The sequence below is a fragment of the Pinus tabuliformis genome, chromosome 4_2, assembly GCF_031772625.1.
Source record: "Pinus tabuliformis cultivar Carrire ecotype Pingquan chromosome 4_2, CPIR1, whole genome shotgun sequence".
Classification (NCBI taxonomy): Eukaryota; Viridiplantae; Streptophyta; class Pinopsida; order Pinales; family Pinaceae; genus Pinus; species Pinus tabuliformis.
Window position 1 is genome coordinate 327031622 of NC_142304.1, and position 24786 is coordinate 327056407.

General features: G+C 36.8%; 3 protein-coding genes across 3 annotated transcripts; 2 read left to right on the top strand and 1 right to left on the bottom strand.

Annotated features, from left to right (window-relative positions):
* Positions 1 to 1792: 1792 nt before the first annotated feature.
* On the top strand, positions 1793 to 2880 carry LOC149169274 (protein SRC2 homolog). Its single transcript, XM_089427052.1, has one exon. The coding sequence runs from the start codon at positions 1954 to 1956 to the stop codon at positions 2587 to 2589; it is 636 nt and encodes a 211-aa protein (XP_089283178.1). The 5' UTR covers positions 1793 to 1953; the 3' UTR covers positions 2590 to 2880.
* A 334-nt stretch (positions 2881 to 3214) lies between these two features.
* LOC149169275 (uncharacterized) lies at positions 3215 to 8883 on the bottom strand. Its single transcript, XM_089425141.1, has 2 exons — positions 7810 to 8883; positions 3215 to 7531 (listed from the first exon to the last, which is right to left on the bottom strand). The coding sequence occupies exons 1-2, from the start codon at positions 8881 to 8883 to the stop codon at positions 3215 to 3217; spliced, it is 5391 nt and encodes a 1796-aa protein (XP_089281267.1).
* An 11823-nt stretch (positions 8884 to 20706) lies between these two features.
* Positions 20707 to 21716, top strand: LOC149169276 (protein SRC2 homolog). Its single transcript, XM_089427054.1, has one exon. The coding sequence runs from the start codon at positions 20765 to 20767 to the stop codon at positions 21398 to 21400; it is 636 nt and encodes a 211-aa protein (XP_089283180.1). The 5' UTR covers positions 20707 to 20764; the 3' UTR covers positions 21401 to 21716.
* Positions 21717 to 24786: the final 3070 nt, after the last annotated feature.

A 24786-nucleotide genomic window follows, 5' to 3' on the forward strand; every position in this document is an offset into this window, starting at 1 on the left:
AAGATATCTAGTAGGGAATACACTTTGGATCTCATTCAAGGATTGCATGCCATATGGCAATACTTAGAATTGTACAAACCTTACTTTATGCTTTTGTGTGCCACTAGGGATTCACCTTGTTGACCAATATCTTATCACATTCATTCTTAAAGGGGGATTTTAAATGATGAAAAATAAAGAAAATATTGTAAGTATTGGGGGTGAGGGAGTGATTGGTAGTATAGTGGTTCATAGTTATTGGGGTTATAAAAAGGGGTATCTAGTAAAAATAGGGGTATTTTTTTATTGGAAAGATGTAATGGGATAGGGGTTCAACAAAAAGATTTTGGAAAATATTTATCCATATGTAGTGAAATTATGGATATTCCTTAATATCTCACATTTAATGCACATGTTGTATCATATGTTTACTAGGTGATAACCTCATGTTGTGTGAATGGGGGTATGGATCATCACTTTACACTCTCAAATGATGGATTCAAAATCATTCTCAATTGTAGGCTCTCTCCTCTTCTTAACAATGTAAACTATTATTATCTTCTATTCTTCAAAGAATGATGACCTCCTTGAGTTGTAGTAACTTCATCATAAGTAGTGTTCTCTCCAAGTATTAATAACCACACAAAATCACTTTAGCTTCCTATCCTTTTGTCTTCGCCTCACATGATTGGAGGGTGGTGTCTATGGAGCATTGGTCCTAGTTATTTATAGTGGTTGCATGAATGATATTAAGGGTGGAATATTTTATCAAAAAAAATCTCATCAACAACCTATTTGTCCAAATCCTTCTTTCATTTTGACTTTCCTTTATTAATGACTATGTTATCAATAATATTATATACTCATTTGTTTATTTTATTTTATATGATCAATCATACCATATACTCTCTTTATCCAAATCCTTCTTTCATTTTGACTTTCCTTTATTAATGACTATATTATCAATAATATTATATACTCATTTATTTATTTTATTTTATTTTATATAATCATTGATACCATATACTCTCTTTTTACTGAAAACTATATCATCGATCATAACATATACTCTCATTTTCTACCATATACTCTCTTTCTACTAAAAACTATGTCATCAATCATAACATTTACTTTTTTATTTTACTTATAACTATATCATCAATCATATCATATACTCTATTTTTTTCCTTTACTATTTATTTATAACTATGTTATGAATCCTAGCATATACTTTTTCTAAAGACCATACAATTTCTAATGAATATTAACCTTTTAAAAAATGCATAAACTCTTATATATTTAAATATATACCTGGTAAATTTGTTACTCTGTAATATCCCTTTAGAAGCATAAAATCCCATATAAGATTTTATTCTAGTTAGATCTGCACTGAATGAAATTAAAGAACTTTCTTCACATAAGTCGTACTCACCATTATCTCGCTGTACACAACTAAATGAATTACTAGTGACATTTGTACTTGTAGGGCATAAATAACATTGACTAAACACAAATAATTAAGATAAAATCACAAACCCAAAAGAAAATTATTCTCAGAAAGAAAGTATCGTAGCATCCAATTTGTAGTGTTTATCTGTGTCACGGAAGAATCCGGGCATAGTTTTATAAGACGAATATTTTACTCCACGCGACAGTTTAATAATGACGAATATTGGGCAGCGATTCAAAGGTTTGGAGTGGAAAGCTGATACTGTGGCATGTGAGGTGGTAACAAAAAGCCCTGGGATTGTTCTTGGAATTTATTTATTTTTATTTTAATGGAAGAAATCGTAGCAGTTCTTGAAATATTACACAGCCACACGACTACTAACTGTTCTTGGAATATTACAGTACACAGCAAAGTAGCTTTTAGTTTGTGGTTATGAATAGAGTGTAGCATATCGTATAATTGAGATTTAGTTCCCCACTAATATTCTTGCGATTCTTTTCTTCGTTTGCTATATCATCACTGCAATGGCGGCCATTAGAAGCAGAGGAGAAGGCAAGATGAAAGAACGGCGAAAGGGAGAAAAGCAGCGGCAGCCGGCGAAGCAACGGGCGATAGAGGTGAGAGTCATATCGGCTCAAGATTTGGAGGACGTGAGATTGATCGGCAAGATGAGATGTTACGCAGTTGTGTACATCGACCCTGAGCACAAGGCCTACACCCGCATCGACGAACACCGGGGACGAAACCCCTTCTGGAACCAGCTGCTGGTTCTGCAGGCGGACGAGGAGCTCCTTTCGCACAATCTGGCTGCTGTTAACGTGGACATTTACGCCCGCGGTCATATCAGGAGCGACAAACTGGTGGGTACTTCCCGGATTCTTCTTTCTCAGGTCCTTAAAGGAGGGGATGCCGCCAATATCTACGATAACCCCGTTGATTGTTTGTCCGTTCTCGTGAGAAGACCCTCGGGTCGTCCTCAGGGCATTCTCAATATTTGGATTCCCCCCGCCGGTAAGTTTCTCGTGCGTCGGAGTTCTCTGTCTTTGAATGGAGCAGACGCTGATGAACAGGATAATGAACAGGATAATGTTAAAGGGGCCGAGAATGGGTTGCCCTCGGAGGCCGTGGCGAGCGAGCCCACAGACATGCAGATTAAATGATAGCCGAGATGTTATTTGTCTATGGATTGCAGGAAAATTTATAATTGACATCCATCTCCATCAGGGTGACAGTAATATCTCTATATTATATTATAATTACATACGGTTATAATATTATATTTTGATAAATATGTATTTAAAATAGAGATGGATTTCTCGGATGCAGGGAGGATTTTCTTGAAAGTTGGGGTTACCGAATTTAATTCAGAAATAATAGAGTATGTACAGTTGGGGAAAAACATTATATGGGAAGGAATTATTTTGAATATATTGATTTATATTTGTTGTGAATATATGACACCTTTCATGTATTGAAGGTTGGATTTATCCTCACCGGACTTTGGACTTTAATACAGGAGTGTCTTGTACAGTGCACCTGTTCTCCATGGCCAGTGTATTATATTTGATTGTATTATTCATGATTTATATTTGAATTGTATATGATATTTTGAATAGGTATTAGTAGGTAGCCATAAATTTTAGTAGATGTTATAGTTGTTGTTATTGGCATTTTCTTTTAATGACCGGTTTGTATGAGGTTAAATAGGTATAATGAAAGTTATTATATAGATAGAAAATAAAAAATAATAATTTATTTTTTTTTTACGAAAATGGGTATGGATATTTATATTCCTATTGGGCTGAAAGCCAATGAACTGATTACATTGAGGTTACATGTATTCTGATGTGGGTCACTTTTGTGAGTGAGCCTGCATCTTGTTCTTACAAAGTTCTTCTTTGATCTAGGGTGAATGATTTTTATTGTTTTCCCCCACTTGGAGATACAGACGAATTTCTTTAAAAGAATGGGATTCCATGAATCTTCTTTATCTTCCTGCTTGATTCCTGCTGAGAGGAGAGTGGCCTTATTGGCCTCTTTGTCCGCCTCTTTATTGAGGGCTCTTAGCACATGAAAATAGTCTAAACTCTGGAAGCATTTTCCTATTCCCTTGATTCTGGTTATCAGCCTAGAAAGTTTAAGATCCTTCACTTTAGTGCTGGTTTTCATTGCATCTATAATAACTTGGGAGTCTCCGATTACATTGGCTGTCTCAATACCTGTTTCTTGGAGGATCTTGAGGCCTTGGTATAAAGCTAGAGCCTCAGCTTGCACGCTGGTTGTGTGACCCAGCCCCCATGCGAAGGAGTGAGATATTTCCCCTTTTGGGTTTACTATGACTCCTCCTGCACCAGCTTTGCCCGGGTTTCCCTTTGCTGCCCCGTCAAAGAAGAGGGTATGTCTTGACATCGCTTTGAGCCATTCTTTAAATTCATCTTCTGATTTCCTTATGTGCCAGTTTTTGTGAGGAGGGGCAGCTCTGTTCGCTGGATGAAATTGTAAGCCAATGTTTGAGCCCCAGGAGATATCTTGAAGACTGAGATTTGCATCATCTTTTATGTCAGCAAGGCATTCCTTAATTTGGCTTATAACTTTGCTCTCTATAACCTTGTTGTTCTGGTTTGTGCCCCTGAATAATCTTCTATTTCTTTCTAGCCAAATTTGCCAGCAAATTATCTTTGGTAGAATGCCCCAGGCTGTTTTAATTACCTGGTTTCTTGGCGGCTGACCTGGATATCTGTCTGTCCATTTTGAGAACATCTCCACAATGGTGTTTGGCATTAAGAAGGTGCGGCTCAGGTTCTGCACGAAGGAGCTCCAGATTTGCTTGGCGAAATTACATTCCAGCATTATATGCACTGCTGTCTCAGAATTTGCCTTGCATAGATGGCAAATAGTGGGGCCGTAGATCCCTTTTCTTTGCAGTATGTCCTGCGTGAGGATGCGTTCATGGCAGAGCTGCCATGCGAATGTATCAGTCTTCGGCCAAGAGGGAGTGCGCCATACTCCATGCCACGGTGCTGGATCGGGCGGCACATGAGGTTTCTCAAGAAGTTTTCTGTATCCGCTGGCGACTGTATACCCTTTGACGTTCGTCCCCCATCCCTTTTTATCCTGCCTGCTCATCTGCGTGGGGGCCAAACCGTGGAGGTGGTCTGTCAGCGCATTCCAATCTGTTCGTAGGTGATCTGGCACCGTCTCACTTTTCCATCCCGCCCAGTTCTCATCTTGCCACCGTGAGATGTCCCAGAGTGTGCGCAGCCCTTTGAATTCCATCCACCTGCGCAGTTCCCTGGAGACCAGCCTAAATTCCAGAGGCTCTTGATTCATAATCCGATCTGTCCATATGTTTATCCTTTTGCCGTTTCCGGGGACCCAATAAGAGTGCTCTCTGATTAGGGGGCCTGCTTTAGCTAGGATTTTGTGGAATGCTGAGTTCTGTTTGATGAGAGTAGAGTTCTGGGCTTGAGATTCACTTTCTAGACATCTTAGACGATATCCCCTGAAGTACTTCTTCCATAAGGCGATCTGAGCCCAGCCTGGTTTGGGCGCAATGATCCTCCAAATGATCTTTGCAGCCATGGCCACGTTCTGGTGATTAATGCTTTTGAAATTCAGTCCACCTTCCCACAGAGGCTTGGCTATTGTTTCCCAGCTGATGAGGGGGATTTTCCTTTCATTTTGCTTTCCGCCCTTCCAGAAAAATCTGCGCATGAGCTCCTCCATCTTGTTCAAAATGGTTAGAGGGGCAATGAGACCTGCAAAATGAAATATGGGAAGACTGGAGAGCACAGATTTCACCAGAACAGTCTTGCCAGCTGCGTTGAGCCAGCGGAAGCCCCAGGATTGAATTTTAGTTTTGAACTTTTCAAGCTGAGGATGCCAGTCTTTGACAGTGAGCCTTTTGTGACTGACCGGAAGACCCAGATATTTAAAAGAGGTCCAGGTGGATGAGGCAGCAAAGTCAAGACACCTAGATATTGCAGAGAGAACCCTTGGCGGGGTATTCCAGCTATAAATGTGACATTTATTCTTATTGAGGGCACTACCAGAGGCCTTGATGGAGACATCCAGGGCAGCTTTGAACTTGGAGGCGGTGGAGTAGGTGGCGCTGCCTAATAGCAGGGTATCATCAGCAAATAAGGCATGATTTAAACTTTTGACTCCTCTAGCTATACACAGGCCATTGATTTCTTGATCATGCATTTTTTTATCTAGCAGGAAACTGAGGACCGAGGCTTGGATGACAAAGAGCAGGGGGGAGAGAGGGCATCCCTGCCTGAGGCCCCTCGAGGCTTTGAAAAATTCTGTGGCTCTTCCGTTTACTAGGGGGGCAATCCAAGGCTCTGAAATGGCAGCCTGGACCCACTTTATAAATTTTTCCCCAAAACCAAATTTATACATGACATTCCATAGAAATCTATGATTGACTCGATCAAAGGCATTTGCTAGGTCGAGTTTGATCACCATACCTTGTTCCTTTCGGTGGAGACTTGAATGTATTGCCTCTTGAACGAGTGTGTAGTTGTCCACGATTTGCCTTCCCTGAATGAAGCCTCCTTGGTTTTCCGGAATAATTTTTGGCAGGATGGGCTTCAGCCTGTTTGCAATGACCTTGGTGATTATTTTGTACCCAATGTTGCAAAGCGAGATCGGACGAAATCTGCTGAAATTATTGGCTCCTTTCTCCTTTGGTATGAGAGCTAGGAAAGCGGAATTTGTGCTACCTCCTATTTTCTGAGAATTTTGAGACTTTTGAACCATTTTAAGAAGGTCCTTTTCCACAATTGGCCAGCAGACTTGGAGAAATCTGGCTGAGAAGCCATCTGGCCCCGGGGCCTTGTCCGGCTCCATGTCAAAGAGGGCTTTTTTAACTTCCTCTTTTGTGATTTTGGCCTCTAGTACCGTGTTCATACGAGGAGAGATTGCTTGCGGGATAATGCCTAGCAGCTCTTGGTGCTGGAGCGGCTCCTGATCTTCAGTAAAAAGCTTTTGGAAGTGTAAATAGGCTGCCTTTTTGATGTCTGGAAATTCCTTGTGCGTATCATTATCTTCCTTGATCTCAGAAATAGTGTTGAAGCATCTCCTAGCTTGAGCTTGCTTATGGAAAAAACTCGTATTCCTATCTCCTGCTTTTAACCAGAGGTTCCTCGATTTTAGTCTCCAATATTCTTCTTCGGCCAGGCAGGCTTTGTGGTAGCGTTGCTGGAGATTTATTTCCTGGTCCATCATCTCCTTTGTAATTATGGCGCTCTCCATGCAAGATTGATGAGAGGCAAGGGAGGATTTGATGACTTTCCTTTCTGTTGCTGGATTTGAAAGGGTTTTTGCCCAGCGCTTCAAGACTCCTTTTACCCTTCTGAGTTTTTCCTCCCAAATGAAGGAAGGTGAGCCTTTAACTGGTTGGCTCCAGCATTCTTTGATTGTTTGCATGAAGAGAGGCTCCATTATCCAGAGGGGGTTGAATCGGAAGGGGATGGGTCCCAGATCTGAGTGGGCAAACAGCTCTAGCTTTACCGGCCTGTGATCCGAGATGCTGCAAGGAAGAATGTGCATTCTAGGTTCTAGACCAAGCAGCAAAAAGGAGCTTTGGATGAAAAATCTATCAAGTCTGGCAGCTATATGACCAGGACCTACTCTTTTGTTAGACCAAGAGTACTTACCTGATGAGGGTTTGATGTCTAGCAAGTCCCAATCTTGCAGAAGATCCTCCGCCCATTCTCTTGCCGGGTCTCGAACAATGCTTCCTCCCCTTTTCTCAGATGAGTGGAGAGTGAGATTTAGGTCTCCAGCAATGATTACATTTTCCATACTTATCAGATCTGCTTGGTGTTTTATAGTTTCCCAGCATTCCTTTTTCTCCCTTATGTTGACTGGAGAATATACATTGAAGAGAGTAATGGTTTCCTTTGTGTCGAGATTCTGCATTTTTTGCATCAGCCAGTGGGTGTTGCTTGCTTCATAGCTGAGTGCAAATATGTTGGGGTTCCATAGAATTCCGATCCCTCCTGAAGCACCCCTGGCTGAGATTGCTCTTGCTTCGCTTCTGAGCCATAAATTTTTGCTAATTTGCAGGAAGATTTTGTCTTCCAGTTTGGTTTCCTGGATGAGAAGTATATCTGGGACTTCTGTTCTTATTAGATTTCTTATGGCTTCTTCCTTGACTTTGCTCCCCAGACCTCTACAGTTCCAGGAGATGACCTTCATTATTTATGTTTCTGGTGGGCTCCCTTGGAGCCTTGGGGCTGATTTTTCATCATTTTGGACTTTGAAGCGAGGAGCTTTTCCAGCGTTGGTTGGCTGCCCTGTAGCTTGTCTTTGTAGGTCTGCTGCTCTCTTTTTTCTTTATCTGTTTTGTGCCCTCTTGCTGATCTTCTTACCGAGGTTTGGGAATCTCCTATTTCGCCTTCTTCTTCTGACTCCTCTATTTCTTGATCTTCTTCTTCATCTTCTGGGTCCGTGTCTTTGGGGTTCTCAGCTTCTTTTGGAGAAGTTGGAGGTGAGCTTTTCCTTGAGGATTCTGGCTTTTGAATCTCTGTCTCTGGAGTGTCTTCTGTCGGTTGACTTAGGAGGATAAATTTGTTTTCTTGCGCCTTTTTTGCAGGGGGTTTCTGGGCATTAGGTTTGCCTGTTTGCCCACCCTGCTTCTGTCCCTTTTGATTGCCTCTAGTTCGTCTTACTTGATTCCATCCTTCTTCGTTTCCTTTCTCTGGCTCTGGGTTGGTCGGGCAGTTTCTAGCAAAATGCCCATACACATGGCATTTCCTGCATTTGAAAGGCAGTTGTTCATAATCCAAGATCTGCACGTGGGACCAGCTGCCTACTTTGATTTTGACTGCTTCTGGTAAACCTTCCTCTAGATCTACCTCCACGCAGATCCTGGCACAATCGTACTGATCCTTGTTGCTTGCCCGATCAATGAATTTCCCGAGGGAGTTGCCGATGTGTTTCAAGGAGTCCCAGTTCCAACAGTGAACCGACAGATTTGGGAGACGAACCCATACTGGAACAGCCTTGGGGACATCTACTGCTGGGTCGAAATCCGGTGTCCATTTGTTCAGGTAGAGACCCTGAGGACCCATGAAATACGGTCCATTTCTAAAGATCAGGTCTTTGTCTTCTCTGGAGGTGAATTCGAAAAGGAAAAATCCTCGCCCTAGAAAGTAAGAGGTAACGCTTTGGCTGATCAGAGGTGCCCAGTTCCTGTTTACCCATTGCTCTGTAGTTTTCGGGGATGGCCACAGTCCTGTGAATTGGCCAATGAGACCCCGCTCCGCCAGTGATAGAGCGACCTGCATGGGAGTCTCCGGGGGTAGAGAGATCTCTGGAATCTCATCTATTTTCTTGACGAATCTGGAGGCTTCATTTCTTTTCTTCGGAGGCAAACCTGCCAGGAGCTGGTTAAAAGCCTCAGCGGCAGGTCCGGGGGGAGGATCATGGCCCAGGGGCTCCATCAAACCTAAAGCCGGCCGCCTCAGGGGCAGCGCAGCAGAGAACGCCCCCTAGCCAGAGGGACGGCTATCATTCAAGGACCGATCAGGTCTGAATCGGTCTGGCAGGATCCGATCCGAACTGAGGCCGAGGAGCCAACAGAGAGTCAAGGGGGATCGCTGGGGAAAAGACCCGCAGGGGGCAGGTCTAGGAGTTGGAAAATCTCTGAATTATTTATCTTGGGTAATGATGTATTCTTAGATTTTAAATAACTTTTAAATATTTTACATTGGTGTGTTTCATAAAACAAGAAGGGCTACTAAGCAGCAAGTCCCTGCCGATGCCTGCAATTGGGAACATAAAGTAGAAGTCTGGTGCATTTGGGAATTTGAATACTTTCTATTACAGGAAGCTGAGTTGTGGCAATGGGAGCCCCACATGGTTAGACAAGGCATTTTTGACACTGGACCTACAGACGACCAGTACACAATATTATGGGTTGAAGTAGTCCTGTAAAGTTGTCTATTGCCCCAGTTATTTGTTTTCTATTGGGTTGCTATGAGAGTTATATGTACCCGAAGAGTTGTTGTGACATCCCCTTCAGACGCGCTGTCACAAAGAAATGGAGTTCAGATGCCCTGTCCAACCTTCGAAGTGTTGAAAGTGGCACCTAAGCGCATTGTCGTGCCCCAATAAAGTGCAGTTAAGCCTCTCTGGCTACCCTGCCTACTATAGTCTGGCCTGGAACTCTACCAACAGTCTCTTACACACTTTTGAGAGAAGCAAAGGGAGGGAGGGGTCTTAATACATAAACAATAGAGCTCGAGCCAGCTATGTGTAGCATCGGGAGCAGGGTATCCACTCGCTCGTTGGAAGAAAGGGTCAACCCCCCTCCGTAAAAAATCAGTCTTCCATCCATTGAAAGGGGAGATTGAGGTGATTGATTTCACTGAGCAGGATCATTTTTATGGAGTAGGCTTATCAACCTTGCCTTCGCATAGCTCTTTGAGGGGAAGAAATCAATCAAGGGTGAGGTAAGGAAAATAGAATAATATAGTATAAAACAATAAGAGAGCGGAAACCATTGGCGGCCACAATAGAGTTTCAACCCATGGACTAAAACTTAACTGCACTATAAGAAATAATCAATCTATTATAGGGGCATAGACTATAAGAACTAACTAATGGGGAATAATCCATTGGAAATGGAGCTAGCTCTAAATGACAACTTTCAATCATAATTGATAGTTGATAGTTGCCCACTAAGTGGTATGGGATGGGAATAAAATAGATTTATTAGCATGTTAACAAGATGACAGACCAATATTCGCTTTTAGTGAGTATATAGAGAACCTGTTAGCATGACGCTTTTCTATTTTATATATATTACTTACCTTAAACCTATCCTCTCAGCATTTCAGTATTGTAGACCCGGCGAGACCCCATCCAAGAATGGACCCCACCCTTCGTAATAAGTAAGACCTGCCCCGACGGAGTTCCTTACCTATAAAAAATGGTATTGATTGAGGTTTGTTTTTTCATTGCCATCTAGAAAAGACAGTTGGACACAATGCATGGTGGCCACTTGACATTCATTTCTTCCTCGTCATCAAGAGAATGCAGTCAAACACAATGCATGGTCGCCACTTGTGGATTCTTTCTGAAAGATGGATTTACTTTCAGCTATTGCTTCTACAATTTTCTAACAAAGAGCTTGAAGCTGGCATGTTCCTATATTTCATATTACCAACAATTTTCTAACAAAGAGCTTGAATTTGGCATGTTCTTGTATTTGATATTGCGGAAAATATATTGTCGAAAATCTTACACTGACATGGTTGCTGAAAATCTTACAGTGACATGGTTGCATTAGTTGTTGAATGAGTTGGTGGAAACATCATTTCAAAACCTCCCCTTCTTAGGATCTTTGTAACAAGGGATGATGTTGCTTAGCTCCGGGAGGCATGCGTTGAGGAAACAAAGAACCAAATCAAAGAAAGGGCAGGACGAATTAGTACCACAAGAAAGGGCATGGAGAGCCCACGCCCTCTATTTGAGTGCTTCTCTGCAAATTTGCTCGGTGGGGGTTTTAATTGCCCAACGATAATATTTGTTCCCTATATGAAATTTTTTTAAATTTTTCTAGTTGAGCATACTTTAAAAGGGGCTAAGTTTGATAGTGTTTTCCTGGTCAAGGGGCTGACTCTCTGGCTGTGCGTTGGAGCTGATATATCTATCTTTCTACACTTAATTTGTTGTCAGGATATACCAGTGCTTTCTACACTTAATCTATTGTCAGGATATATCAACGCTTGCGGGCGAGTTGGGTTGCAACAGATTTGAAGGTGAGTTGGGGTTGTAACACACATCTATGGTATTTATAAAGTTCAATTACTAGAAATAAAGGATAGAGAATCAAAACCATAAAAAAACATACAAAAATAAAAAATAATAATAAAAAATAAAAAATTATGTTCAGAGAAAAACTAACAAAGGCATATATGGACAATTTTATGAGGTTTCTATATAGAATGAAGGCCTCAAAATAATGATTCCTTACTGGATAAAATGGGGCATACCATGAATGCAAGGGAGCTTATTTCGAGACACAAAAACTGGTTGGAGAAGATGTCCTAGAAGGACATCAATGTTCCAGGTATTGAACGAGCAATCTCCCTTTCTATTTTTATTTTTAGAATTATTTTTAGAAGCAGAGTAATAGAAATAACAATGAAAGCTTTCATGTAATTAATTACAACAAAAATATTTGCAATAGATAATTTGTATTCTTGGAAGGAAACGAAACTAATAGTGAAGTGTACAAATCATGAGCACTTCCACTTCCTTGTAATTAAGAATATTCGGACATTGGATAATGTCCAAATATTATGAGTGTTGAGCGCTTCCCTGTAAAGAGTAAAAGTAAAAAGTAAAAATTACAACAAGAATATGTGGATTGAAAGAATATGTGCATGGAAAGAAAAAAAAACATTGAAAATGTTGGAAAGAAAAGAAAACATTGAAAGAATATGTGCATTGAAAGAAAAGAAAACAGTAATGTTTACACCAATTTTTACAACAAGGGCATGGAAAGAAAACAAAACTGAAATGTAATCATCTGCTTTGCTTGGAGCTCTATAAAATTAAACCCCAACCCCAAATATGGGATCAATATGCCTAACCAATTTGAATTATGTCCCTAAGAAACTGTAGCTATAATTTTTACAACAAATATTTGCATTGGATAATTTATATTCTTAACAGTGAAATGTTCAGGTGCATGTAAGACGTTGAGCCTATAGAGGTTGCAAGTAAGAGGCTAAGCCTACAGAGTCTCAGAGGCTCATAATGCAATAGCAGTTGCAAACATCAACATCGTACTCATCAAGAGCATGCCGCTAAATCAGCAACAACATGTCGCTAAAGCAGCAGGAACCGCAAACATCAACATCACCATAAACATACATGGCAGAACCAATAATGCCATCAACATAAATGGCAAAACCAGCAATTTGAGTTGCAATTTTTCTCCGTGCAATGGAGCACACAACACACAGTGGACAAAAGCAGAGGTAGTGCTTTTTATAAACTATACTTCCTATTTCCATTGCAGTGTTTGTGGCACCACCATGCAAGGTGTAGTTGTGTTGTTTGTGTCACCGTCATGAAAGGTGTAGGTGGCAGTTATAAGGTGGTGGCCGTGGAAATAACGTGGAAACAAGGTGGTGGCAGTGGAAATCAGGATGAAGGTTTAGGAATAGCATTTTGTAGCATTTAGTAACTTTAAACTAATGCTAGCATTAGTTAAGATTTGAAAAATGTCTTCTGAAATATGAAGGACACAAGTCTAAAAAGATGAATATAACCTATGATTAGAGCCTCCCCACCTCAGGAAGAGGCCAAATAAGATGGTGAAAGTGATATGAGCTTAAAAACTTTAGCAATGAATAATGAGTGACCAGCTTATTTTGAACGGTAACCAGCTCAAACTAATATTTATGCAGCTATTTCGATTACTATAGTCTCCATCGTGCCTGCAGCAGGGACTAAAAAGTATCATTAGTTTTAAATGTCATTTTCCTTAGCACAAAATTTGGTGTTAATTGGTGCATAAGTTGAATCTCTCATAAGTACCTCTTTGTTGTTTACAAACATGTTATCCATGCAAAAACATGGTGATAGTAATTAGTTAAAGTAATTTTAAAAGACTAAATATTCCACAAGATTAACATTGATATTGTATTCATTTTGACATCATAAATTATGAATAATTACTATTTTCCTATATACTAGAATTGAAAAAATTTATTGTCAACATATAACGGCAATTAATTTCTATATTGGATTGACATAAAATTACTTTTGTATCAAATCATTATATATAATATTTATCATGGACAGACCATAATAGTTTGACAATTATAATTAAATAAAAATATGGATCTGAAAGTGTACAATTATAATTAAATAAATATATGGAACTGAAAGTGTCTTGTCTAGTAATTATTCAATGTCAACCATTATAGTCAAAATCAATATAAAGCCTTCATAGATATTGGAAATTATGAAAGGTTAAAGCATTGGAGATTAATTATAGAAGACTACATTAGTTCACACATGATGCACCATCTCTTATAGCTACAACTAGTTCATTAAGATGTACTATAACAATTGAAGTAGAGCTCGATTGCAACAACTTCGTTAGAAAGAAAAAGAGTTATTCCTCATCAAAGATGTATACAAAGGGAACAAGAACCTAGCCGCTAAACTCTAAAGAAGTTATACAAGATATTAAATGTAAGTAGAGGTTGTAAATGTTATCCACGTTATAGGGTTCTTTCATAGAATGTGTTAGCCTACACTTTTTACTGTTTTCCTATCTCATTATTTTCTCTTTACAAACTAATTATATTATTCGATAATAATTTCATTATTTAATACATAATTTTGAAATTTTATAACTTTCATAAGTATATGATAAATTAACACAATTACTATCATCTTCCATTTAATTTTTATATTTTATTATAACTAATATCATTAGCTATAAATAATTTCATAATTCTTGACACATTTTTATGGTCTAACCAGAACCATTGCTATCATTTTATGTACTAGTTAACATAGTGATTCAATGATGATTCAATGATGGTACTCATTATGCATGGTCTCCGTAAACATTTCTGAAGTTGTGGTTGGATTTCCCTAAACTTTGTATGGTTAGTTGAGGGATACTCATTAGTTGAATGCTGTTGACTCCAATTTAACTATGGTGAGCGTATTTTTTCATGTTATGAAACTTGTTGAATTTAAATAATGGAATATATTTTTAACATTCATTTGTGAAAGGTTTAATTTTTTATCTTGCATTTGAATAATTACAAGTGAACGTTACTAATAGTTTTGAAGGGATTATGATTATTAAATTATGTTTACAACCATTATGAAAATGTTACACAATTCTAGGAGGTTGAACTTTATTAAGAGATGTATATCATAGATGTTAACTTTGTGTTTCACATTCTCTAACTTCATCCAAGTGGGAACCCAACAAGTATGTTATGTTTTGTTGAACAATCTCAAAAAAAAATTATGATTAGAATTTCCTAATATTAATGACTAAAAAATTAGGTAGTGCATGGAAGATGCACTAATAATCTATGTAAAATAATAAATAAGGGAAGACAAATAGGTTATTTATTTTGAGAAGAGTAATAAACTCGAATTATAATTAACAAATTAACTATTATGGTCATGCATGTTTGGTAAGTATTTACAAATATGTAATAATAGTCATTAATACTTATCATGTCATTGTTCAATTTTATGTTGTGTCTCATTATGCATTTCTGGGAAATTGGTGGATTTTAATTAAGGTTTTGAGCATTTCAAATGTTCAATAATGGACCTTTATTAGTATCCAAGAACATAATTGAATCTTGGGTTGATTATAAAATGCATATAAAATCCATAAAACCTACCAAGCTTCTACTTAGAGTGGTGTTTGTACTTGCATTGTGTTATTGTTGAGACAACAAGAGAATGAGACATTTACCAACCCTATTCTGAATGGAAGTGATCATGTTCCAAAATTGCTTAAAAAGGACATTATTGAAAGAAAAATTTTGATTCAGAGAGAGAATAACAAAAGTACAAAAAAAATTGTAAATAAAGGTGTGGTAGGTCTTCTAGATTTTGTTTTTATTTCACAAGCACTCTAGAATTACCCCAATGAAAGTAAAATTTAGACTCACCCAAGAAAAAAATAAAGAGATGTGTTGATATGCTTATCTTTTAAAATATATTGATTTTCCACATCTACTAGAATTTATTGGGATGAGATGAATGAATTTATGCTTCTACTAGTGTTTGTTGTCTTTCATAATAGTAAAATGAGTAAAAAGGGTGGTATAAATAAATTAAATACACTTTCCTTTTTATTTTTGTAGGAAATAAAGCAAGGTAAAGTAATGCATTTTTCCATGCAATATGTATCTCACAATGTTACATTTTTCCCTTAAAAATGACCCATATTAATGGTCCAATATACAATTGCCCATAGTCTCAAGTTCAAGATGAGTAATGGAGGACCATATATGGTCATAGTATCTTGAAAACATGATTAATCATCATTTTTATCAAGCTAGTGCTTCCATCTATGGTCCTCCTAACCCATCTTGAATTTGAGACTACTAGGAACACTCTTCTACATCATTAACAATGATTTTCACAAGGAAAATATGGTTTCCATATGCAAAATGTTCACTATGGGATTCCATAGTGAAATGATTCATTAGCATCAATATATCAACATTTCTACATAGATAATGATCTATGGACATCTTCATGTATGGGTTGCTCTACAAAAATACCCTCTAACATTGATAAATTAGCGTTAAAGATGTCAATTTGATTTCCTTAGCATCAATTTATTGATGGTTGTGATGTTTTTAAATTTCACTAACATTGATATTTCAATGTCAAAAAATGTAAAATATGGCTCTTTCCTATCATTTTTAAAACTCTTAGTAACTTGGTTTAACGTTGCTTAAAGGAAAGATAGTTAGAAAATATGTACTAACAAATCAATAGTCCTAAATGTGAATATTGTTGTGTTCATTAACTTTAAACATTGATATAGCAACCTTTAGAAAATGATGTCAAATTTCCAAGCAAATCAAAGCAGGATACTTTTCTTTAAAAGTCTAATATAACATTAAAACCACATAATATAAATGTCATTTTTTAACCCCAAATGTAGTAGTGGATTGTTCCCTTTAATCTTCTTTCACCGCAATTTAATCTTCTTTCACTACAATTTCTTGAACTACTTTCTAACTTTATTCTTTGGAATTACCTCAAGGCTACATGATATTATTCTTTATCCTAACCATTCTTCTTATAATGCACATTTCAATTCATTCTGGGGTTGCAAAATATTATTCTTTATCCTAACCATTCTTCTTATAATGCACATTTCAAATCATTCTTGGTTCGCAAAATATTAGTAGTGAAATTTTTTTTTCCCTTTTGTTTCTTCACTTCTCTACGGTGGATTTTCTTGTTGTATGTCTCAGAATTTCAATTAGCATGAATGGACTTCTTTCCATGCTTCATGTTTATGTAGATGACATTCTTAAATATTTTGTTATACATCTTCACTTCCAACAACAAGCCATCTATCTAGTTGGTCTATACCCAATTATGTACTATGCAAAACATTTCATTTGAGGATATCTATTATGGAATAAAATTTGGATCTCATTCAAGGATTGCATGCCATATGGCAATGCTTAGAATTGTACAAACCTTACTTTATGCTTTTGTGTGCCACTAGGGATTCACCTTGTTGACCAATATCTTATCACATTCATTCATAAAGGGTGATTTTAAATTATGAAAAATAAAGAACATATTGTAAGTATTGGAGGTGAGGGAGTGATTGGTAGTATAGTGGTTCATTGACATTGGGGTTATAAAAAGGGGTATCTAGTAAAAATAGTGGGATTTTTTTATTAGGAAGATGTATTGGGATAAGGGTTCAACAAAAAGATTTTGGAAAATATTTATTAATATGTAGTGAAATTACGGATATTCCTCAATTTCCCACATTTAATGCACATGTTGTGTCATATGTTTACTAGGTTATAAAGTCATGTTGTGTGAATGTGGGTATGGGTCATCACTTTACACTCTCAAATGAAGGATTCAAAATCATTCTCAATTGTAGGCCCTCTCCTCTTCTTAACAATGTAAACTCTTAGTATCTTCTATTCTTCAAAGAATGATGACATCCTTGAGTTGTAGTAACTTCATCATAAGTACTCTTATCTCCAAGTATTAATAACCACACAAAATCACTTTAGCTTCCTATCCTTTAGTCTTCACCTCACATGATTGGAGGGTGGTGTCTATGGAGCATTGGTCCTAGTTATTTATAGTGGTAGCATGAATGACATTGAGGATGGAATGAGGATTTTGGATAGAAAAAACATCGGCTCCGAAAAATACGGAAAGACGCTCGGACTCCGCGGGAATCGATCATGGGCAGCAAAATGCATGGTGAGGGTTTCTTCGAGAGCGAAGAAGAGGAATCAACAGGGCAGATGCAGGCATGGAGATCCACCTCTACCTCTGCAGAATCGCTGGTCGTGAAGAGTACGATACTGCTGGGAATCTCTGACCTGATCGCCCGCAAAGGTCCACACGGTACTCTCTCTCTCAGAGAAAGCGTGGCGTGCCTCTCCAAAAAAATACTGGATGCTATGTACCTCTTCAGAACCATGCGCTTCCTGCGCAGGAAGGGAGGGGTCCGAGTTTTTGCAGAGCCTGATGGAGGCAACGAGAGCACGAAATATGGCCTGACGCCCGCATCCAGGTGGCTGGACCAAGAACCCAGGAAGTTGTCGATGGCTCCGATGCTGTTGATGCAGAACGGCGAGAGAAACGCAGCGCCGTGGCACCTTTTCAACCTGTGCGCGCTGGACAAAGGCATAGCATTAGATTTGCAAAGAATGGGATTGGGCATCCCATCCACAGTAGGATATCAGATGCCCAGATCTGCTTTTAAATCACCAGATCAGACGCCTAGAAGAACAGGAAGCCTCAAAAGAACCCAGATCTGGGGACATGCAACCGTCAGGCAGCAACCACAGAAAGGCTCAAACCCCAGAGAAGTGGATCTCATACAGCTCCTTTTGAAAGCACCGGAAGGAAGAAGTTACTGCTTGAGATTATGGAGGGGCAGTAGTATCCTAGAACTAAGGAACAGAATACAAACCCTTCTTGGCATCCCCGAACAAGGCCAAAATCTGATCTACAAGGGGCACAGTCTACAGGACCACTACACCCTCCAGGAATACAATATAACCACAGATTCAACAATCATCATAAACCTTCGTCTGAGAGGAGGTTGCTCTGGATCCAGCTCAAAGAATACAGGCTCCTTCAAGGACGCGGTGAAAGGCAAAGGGGCAAACATTCAACCCAAACCAGCACCAGCACCAGAGCTACCAGGTCCCTATATTGTGGAACAAACACTGGAAACACCAACGATCCAAGTAACGTCGCCGGAGGTAATTAATCTACACTCTGATCTAGCCAAACGTGCTGTTATAGGTAGATTTAATGGTTTCTGGCCAAAATCAGATGCACTACATCACTGGATCCTCTCAACATGGTCACCGGACTGTGAAATTCACCTATGCTCAAAAGGCTTCTTCATAGTTAGTTTCACAACAGAACAAGAACGTGACGATATTATCAATCAGGGGTCTTGGTTCTGGGGCAAAGCTGGGCTCTTCACCACCCCCTGGTTTCTCGAATTTGATGCAAATACTATGAAAGTAACAACAGTTCATGTTTGGGTAAGGCTTCACAACCTCCCTCTCCACTTTTGGCACTACAAAGTTTTATCAGCCATTGGAAATTCTTTGGGGAAATTCCTTAAAATAGATGGAGAAAGAATTAACCAAGGAATATTCACCTATGCTAGAATATGTGTAGAAGCGGATCTAAGCCTGGGACTACCTGATCACATTACATTGAACTATAATAATACAAAGAGGATTCAACCGCTTGATTATGAAAATACAGCATTCAGGTGCCTAAGATGTATGCAAACAGGGCATCTTCAAAACACCTGCCCACTGGGAAAGAAGGACCCCAAAGAGAACAAGAAACAACAAAAAAAGCCGAAAGGATGGCAGCACACCGATTGGAGGGAAAAAGAGGACGTACAGACAGAACCTACAAGAAACCAATCAAAACCTGATACACAAATGGAACAGGAACTACACATGAAGGAAACGGCCCAGACACACAATTGGGGTCTGACAATATGAAACAGCAACAAGAAATACAGTTGGAAGCAAGCGGCATCAAACGAACTCATGGATCTGAAGGCTCGGAATCTGACAAGGAACAACTAATCAATACATCGGAAAATCAGCTGGCTATCACTGCAACAAACTCTGATGGCTGGCGAAGGGTGGAGAAGAAGAAGGGCAGGAAAGCATAGGCCCGCCGACACTTATTTTTTTATTTTTATTGTTTTTTTGTAATCTGTGTTCGCCTGTGAACACAGGGACAGTCATCTGAATATGCTTAAGCATCTACAAAATGTAATTTTTTCACATGAATAAAATTACGACTTTTTCTACGGGAAAAAAAGACATTGAGGATGGAATCTTTTATTAAAAAAAAGATCTCATCAACTACCTATTTGTGCAAATCCTTCTTTCATTTTGACTTTCCTTTATTAATGATTATGTTATCAATAATATTATATACTCATTTGTTTATTTTATATGATCAATCATACCATATACTCTCTTCATCCAAATCCTCCTTTCATTATGACTTTCCTTTATTAATAACTATATTATCAATAATATTATATACTCATTTATTTATTTTATTTTATATAATCAATCATACCATATACTCTCTTTTTACTAAAAACTATGTCATCAATCATAACATATGCTCTCTTTTTTTACCATATACTCTCTTTTTACTAAAAACTATGTCATCAATCATAATATATAATATATATATATATTTTTTTTACTTATAACTATATCATCAATTATATCATATACTCTATTTTTTCCCTTTACTATTTATTTATAACTATGTTATGAATCATAGCATATACTTTTTCTAAAGACCATACAATTTCTAATGAATATTAACCTTTTAAAAAATGCATAAACTCTTATATATTTAAATATATACCTGGTAAATTTGTTACTCTGTAATATCCCTTGTAGGAGCATAAAATCCCATATAAGATTTTATTCTAGTTAGATCTGCACTGAATGAAATTAGAAAACTTTCTTAACAGAAGTCTCGTACTCACCATTATCTCGCTGTACACAACTAAATGAAATACTAGTGACATTTGTACTTGTAGGGCATAAATAACACTGGCTAAACACAAATAATTAAGATAAAATCACAAACCCAAAAAAAAATATTTCTCAGAAAGAAAGTATCATAGCATCCAATTTGTAGTGTTTATCTGTGTCACGGAAGAATCCGGACATGGTTTTATAAGACGAATATTTTACTCCACGCGACAGTTTAATAATGACGAATATTGGGCAGCGATTCAAAGGTTTGGAGTGGAAAGCTGATACTGTGGAATGTGAGGTGGTAACCAAAAGCCCTGGGATTGTTATTGGAATTTATTTATTTTTATTTTAATGGAAGAAATCGTAGCAGTTCTTGAAATATTACACAGCCGCACGACTACTAACTGTGCTTGGAATATTACAGTACACAGCAAAGTAGCTTTTAGTTTGTGGTTATGAATAGAGTGTAGCATATCGTATAATTGAGATTTAGTTGCCCACTAATATTCTTGCGATTCTTTTCTTCGTTTGCTATATCATCACTGCAATGGCGGCCATTAGAAGCAGAGGAGAAGGCAAGATGAAAGAACGGCGAAAGGGAGAAAAGCAGCGGCAGCCGGCGAAGCAACGGACGATAGAGGTGAGAATCATATCGGCTCAAGATTTGGAGGACGTGAGATTGATCGGCAAGATGAGATGTTACGCAGTTGTGTACATCGACCCTGAGCACAAGGCCTACACCCGCATCGACGAACACGGGGGACGAAACCCCTTCTGGAACCAGCTGCTGGTTCTGCAGGCGGACGAGGAGCTCCTTTCGCACAATCTGGCTGCTGTTAACGTGGACATTTACGCCCGCGGTCATATCAGGAGCGACAAACTGGTGGGTACTTCCCGGATTCTTCTTTCTCAGGTCCTTAAAGGAGGGGATGCCGCCAATATCTACGATAACCCCGTTGATTGTTTGTCCGTTCTCGTGAGAAGACCCTCGGGTCGTCCTCAGGGCATTCTCAATATTTGGATTCCCACCGCCGGTAAGTTTCTCATGCGTCGGAGTTCTCTGTCTTTGAGTGTAGCAGACGCTGATGAACAGGATAATGAACAGGATAATGTTAAAGGGGCCGAGAATGGGTTGACCTCGGAGGCCGTGGCGAGCGAGCCCACAGACATGCAGATTAAATGATAGCCGAGATGTTATTTGTCTATGGATTGCAGGAAAATTTATAATTGACATCCATCTCCATCATATTGCAGGGTGACAGTAATATCTCTATATTATATTATAATTACATACGGTTATAATATTATATTTTGATAGATATGTTTTTAAAATAGAGATGGATTTCTTGGATGCAGGGAGGATTTTCTTGAAAGTTGGGGTTACATAATTTAATTCAGAAATAATAGAGTATGTACAGTTGAGGAAAAACATTATATGGGAAGGAATTATTTTGAATATATTGATTTATATTTGTTGTGAATATATGACACCTTTCATGTATTGAAGGTTGGATTTATCCTCACTGGACTTTGGACTTTAATATAGGAGTGTCTTGTACAGTGCACCTGTTCTCCATGGCCAGTGTATTAAATTTGATTGTATTATTCATGATTTATATTTGAATTGTATATGATATTTTGAATAGGTATTAGTAAGTAGCCATAAATTTTAGTAGATGTTATAGTTGTTGTTATTGGCATTTTCTTTTAATGACCGGTTTGTATGAGGTTAAATAGGTATAATGAAAGTTATTATATAGATAGAAAATAAAAAATAATAATTATGTAGTATTTATTTTGGAATAAGTTTTCGTAATTTAAATTTAACTATTAATGATTTTTAGGTGGATGTGAGTGGTTAATGTTTTGGGAATATTTTAGAATATTTGTAATAATATTTTATATTAAAAGTTGAGATTTATGTAAAAAATAGTTATGTTTTTTTTTGTCTTTTTAATTAAATTTATTAATTAAAAAAAGGGTCATATTAACTAGTGTTATATGAAATGAGTTATAGTTTTTGGGAATGTGGTACTTATAAGTCATGGTATTGCTCCATAGTATTATAGCAAATCCTATTTTTTGACTAAGAATTTTTATGGTAAAATGAGAATGAATTTTCATGGTTAAGAATCTTGTTATGTATTTTTTAAATGTATGTGTTTAATTTATATATTAATTCTTTGTATAATAATTTAAAATAAAATTATAATGTAGTTAATTTTATGATTTATTTTAATCTTGAAAATGTAAAATGTATCATAAAATAAGTGTTTTTATGTTTATCATAGATTAATTATTGTTTACATTTACTACCCATTTAATTTATAAAACTATTCTAATTATATTAATGTATTAACAAGTAGTTAATTTAATTAGAAAAAGGTTATAGAATAACTAATAATATAATAAGGAATTTCTAAAATTCAATTTTCATTAAATGCACATATAAAATATAGATTATTTTAGATTTTGAAATATTGAATGAATAATTTCATTTTATTTTGTAAAAATTAAATTTATTGTTTTTAACACACCATATATTAAAAATAAAATAGCTAAAATAAACATTTATCCATCTCATATTTATCATGGGAGTACAAAAAAATCCATTTACGCCCTCCCAAATTTCAATTGAATCCTTCCATTACTTTTTATTTTAGAAAATGAAGAGTTTTATCGATGATTTAGTGGCTTGCTCATCAAACTTTCCCCTTTAATTTATTGAGTAGTTTTGCGTTTTTTCAACAATAGGTATAAACATTTTCCTCCAAAACATTCATTAGGGAGTAATACCATACTACTCTCATTTATATGGGAGGATATATATTGAGAGAAACTCTCATTTATATGGGAGGATATATATTGAGAGAAAAATGATCTAATCAATTGAGTATATAATAAGGGTAAAGGGTTTTTATATTAGTAGGTATAAAAAATGGAGCTCTAACAAAAAAATATAAAAGGGTATAAAAATATTAATGAAAAATAGACACCTATAATATCTAGTGAAAATATGAGTTATTTTAAAATGGGAAAGTGTGTTGGGTTCGTAGGGGGTTAAATAATGTGATTTTTAAAGGTATTTTCTAATATGTAATCAAATGAAAAATATTATTTAGTGTACCGTAAAAACACATGATATGTTAGAATTTATTGAATAAAACCCTATAGAAAGACCTAATATTAAAAAAAACTAATATTATTTCCACTTAAATTACAATTACAAAAAATTAAAAAAAACATCACATTAATAAAAAGATTATGAAAATATTATTCATAATCTTTTGAAAAACACATCATCCACATCTTATTTTTAAACACATCATCCACATCTCATTTTTAATGTATCGATTTGTTAAAAATATGATTTTGAATCAAAAGCATCAATGTAGTAAAATCTAGGCTACTCTCACTTGTTTTCGTTTCTCGATGTTAGAGGTTCATAAGCCTCATATACAACACTAACCTTGTTTACATTCTCTTTCCAAATAGATTAGTTTTTTGAAATACAATGGGACTTGAATATGTAGACCTCCACATAATAAATGGATTTCATATAAAGAACTCAAAGTAATACATCAACTTCTAATAGGGGTTGAGAAATACATAATAGAAATCAATATCTCTCCCTTATATTCGTCTTAATCAAAAAAATAGATTGGTTTGTCTTTAAAACCTAACACATGTAATATTCTTGGGCCCCTTTCCAAATTAATCTAATATAAGTATCGAATGCGTATCACTCAATTCTCGGAAGTTATTTACTTTCCCAAATTATTTTCAGATTTGTGTTTTCCCCTTCAACGTTGTCAAAGGTGCAAAGCAACTTAAAAAGGTAAAATGATTGAATAGATGGAATGTTTCTTCATAGGCATTTGACAAAGTCACCAAAATCATCGCCAAGGGAACTTGATTATCATATAAGTCAAAAATATAAAACTAGTTTACACGAATTGCATACAACGATATGCACTATATGATATCCTTAATTACATATAAGGATATCCTTTTGACATTGGTATTGTCTTACCTAATTTATGTTGATATCAAAAATTGATCTCAAATATATCATATGGGTTATCACTTCTAACTATGTAAATCTAAGAGTCCCAAAATTTACTCTACAAAATGAGAGAAGGGCTAATGGCTAGGGATGGTTTTTTTTGTATGGTTTTGTTTAGGATGGTTTTCTCTCGTATGGTTTTGCCTATTAGGAAACATTCATGTTGAGGGAGAGAGGTTTCTTTCAATTTTTTTCAATCATATTATTTTTCTTAATCATTCAATTCATCATATGATTCAAAGAGTTTAGGTTTATTGATAGCAAAACAATTCCTTTTTTTATCATTTTATAGAAAAACCTAAATCTATGTTTTTGTCTTCCTTTCTTTGAAAAGATTAAATTTGTTATTACTTTTAACTACTAAGCAGTCTTACTTTGACACTTCGTTCTCAAATATAACATCGTTTTCTACAGAATTCATTGGTTTAGTGGCTTGTTCCCTCTTAGAAACATCACATGACTAACAATCATTATAGAAGGAAATGCATTGCCTTAAACTATAA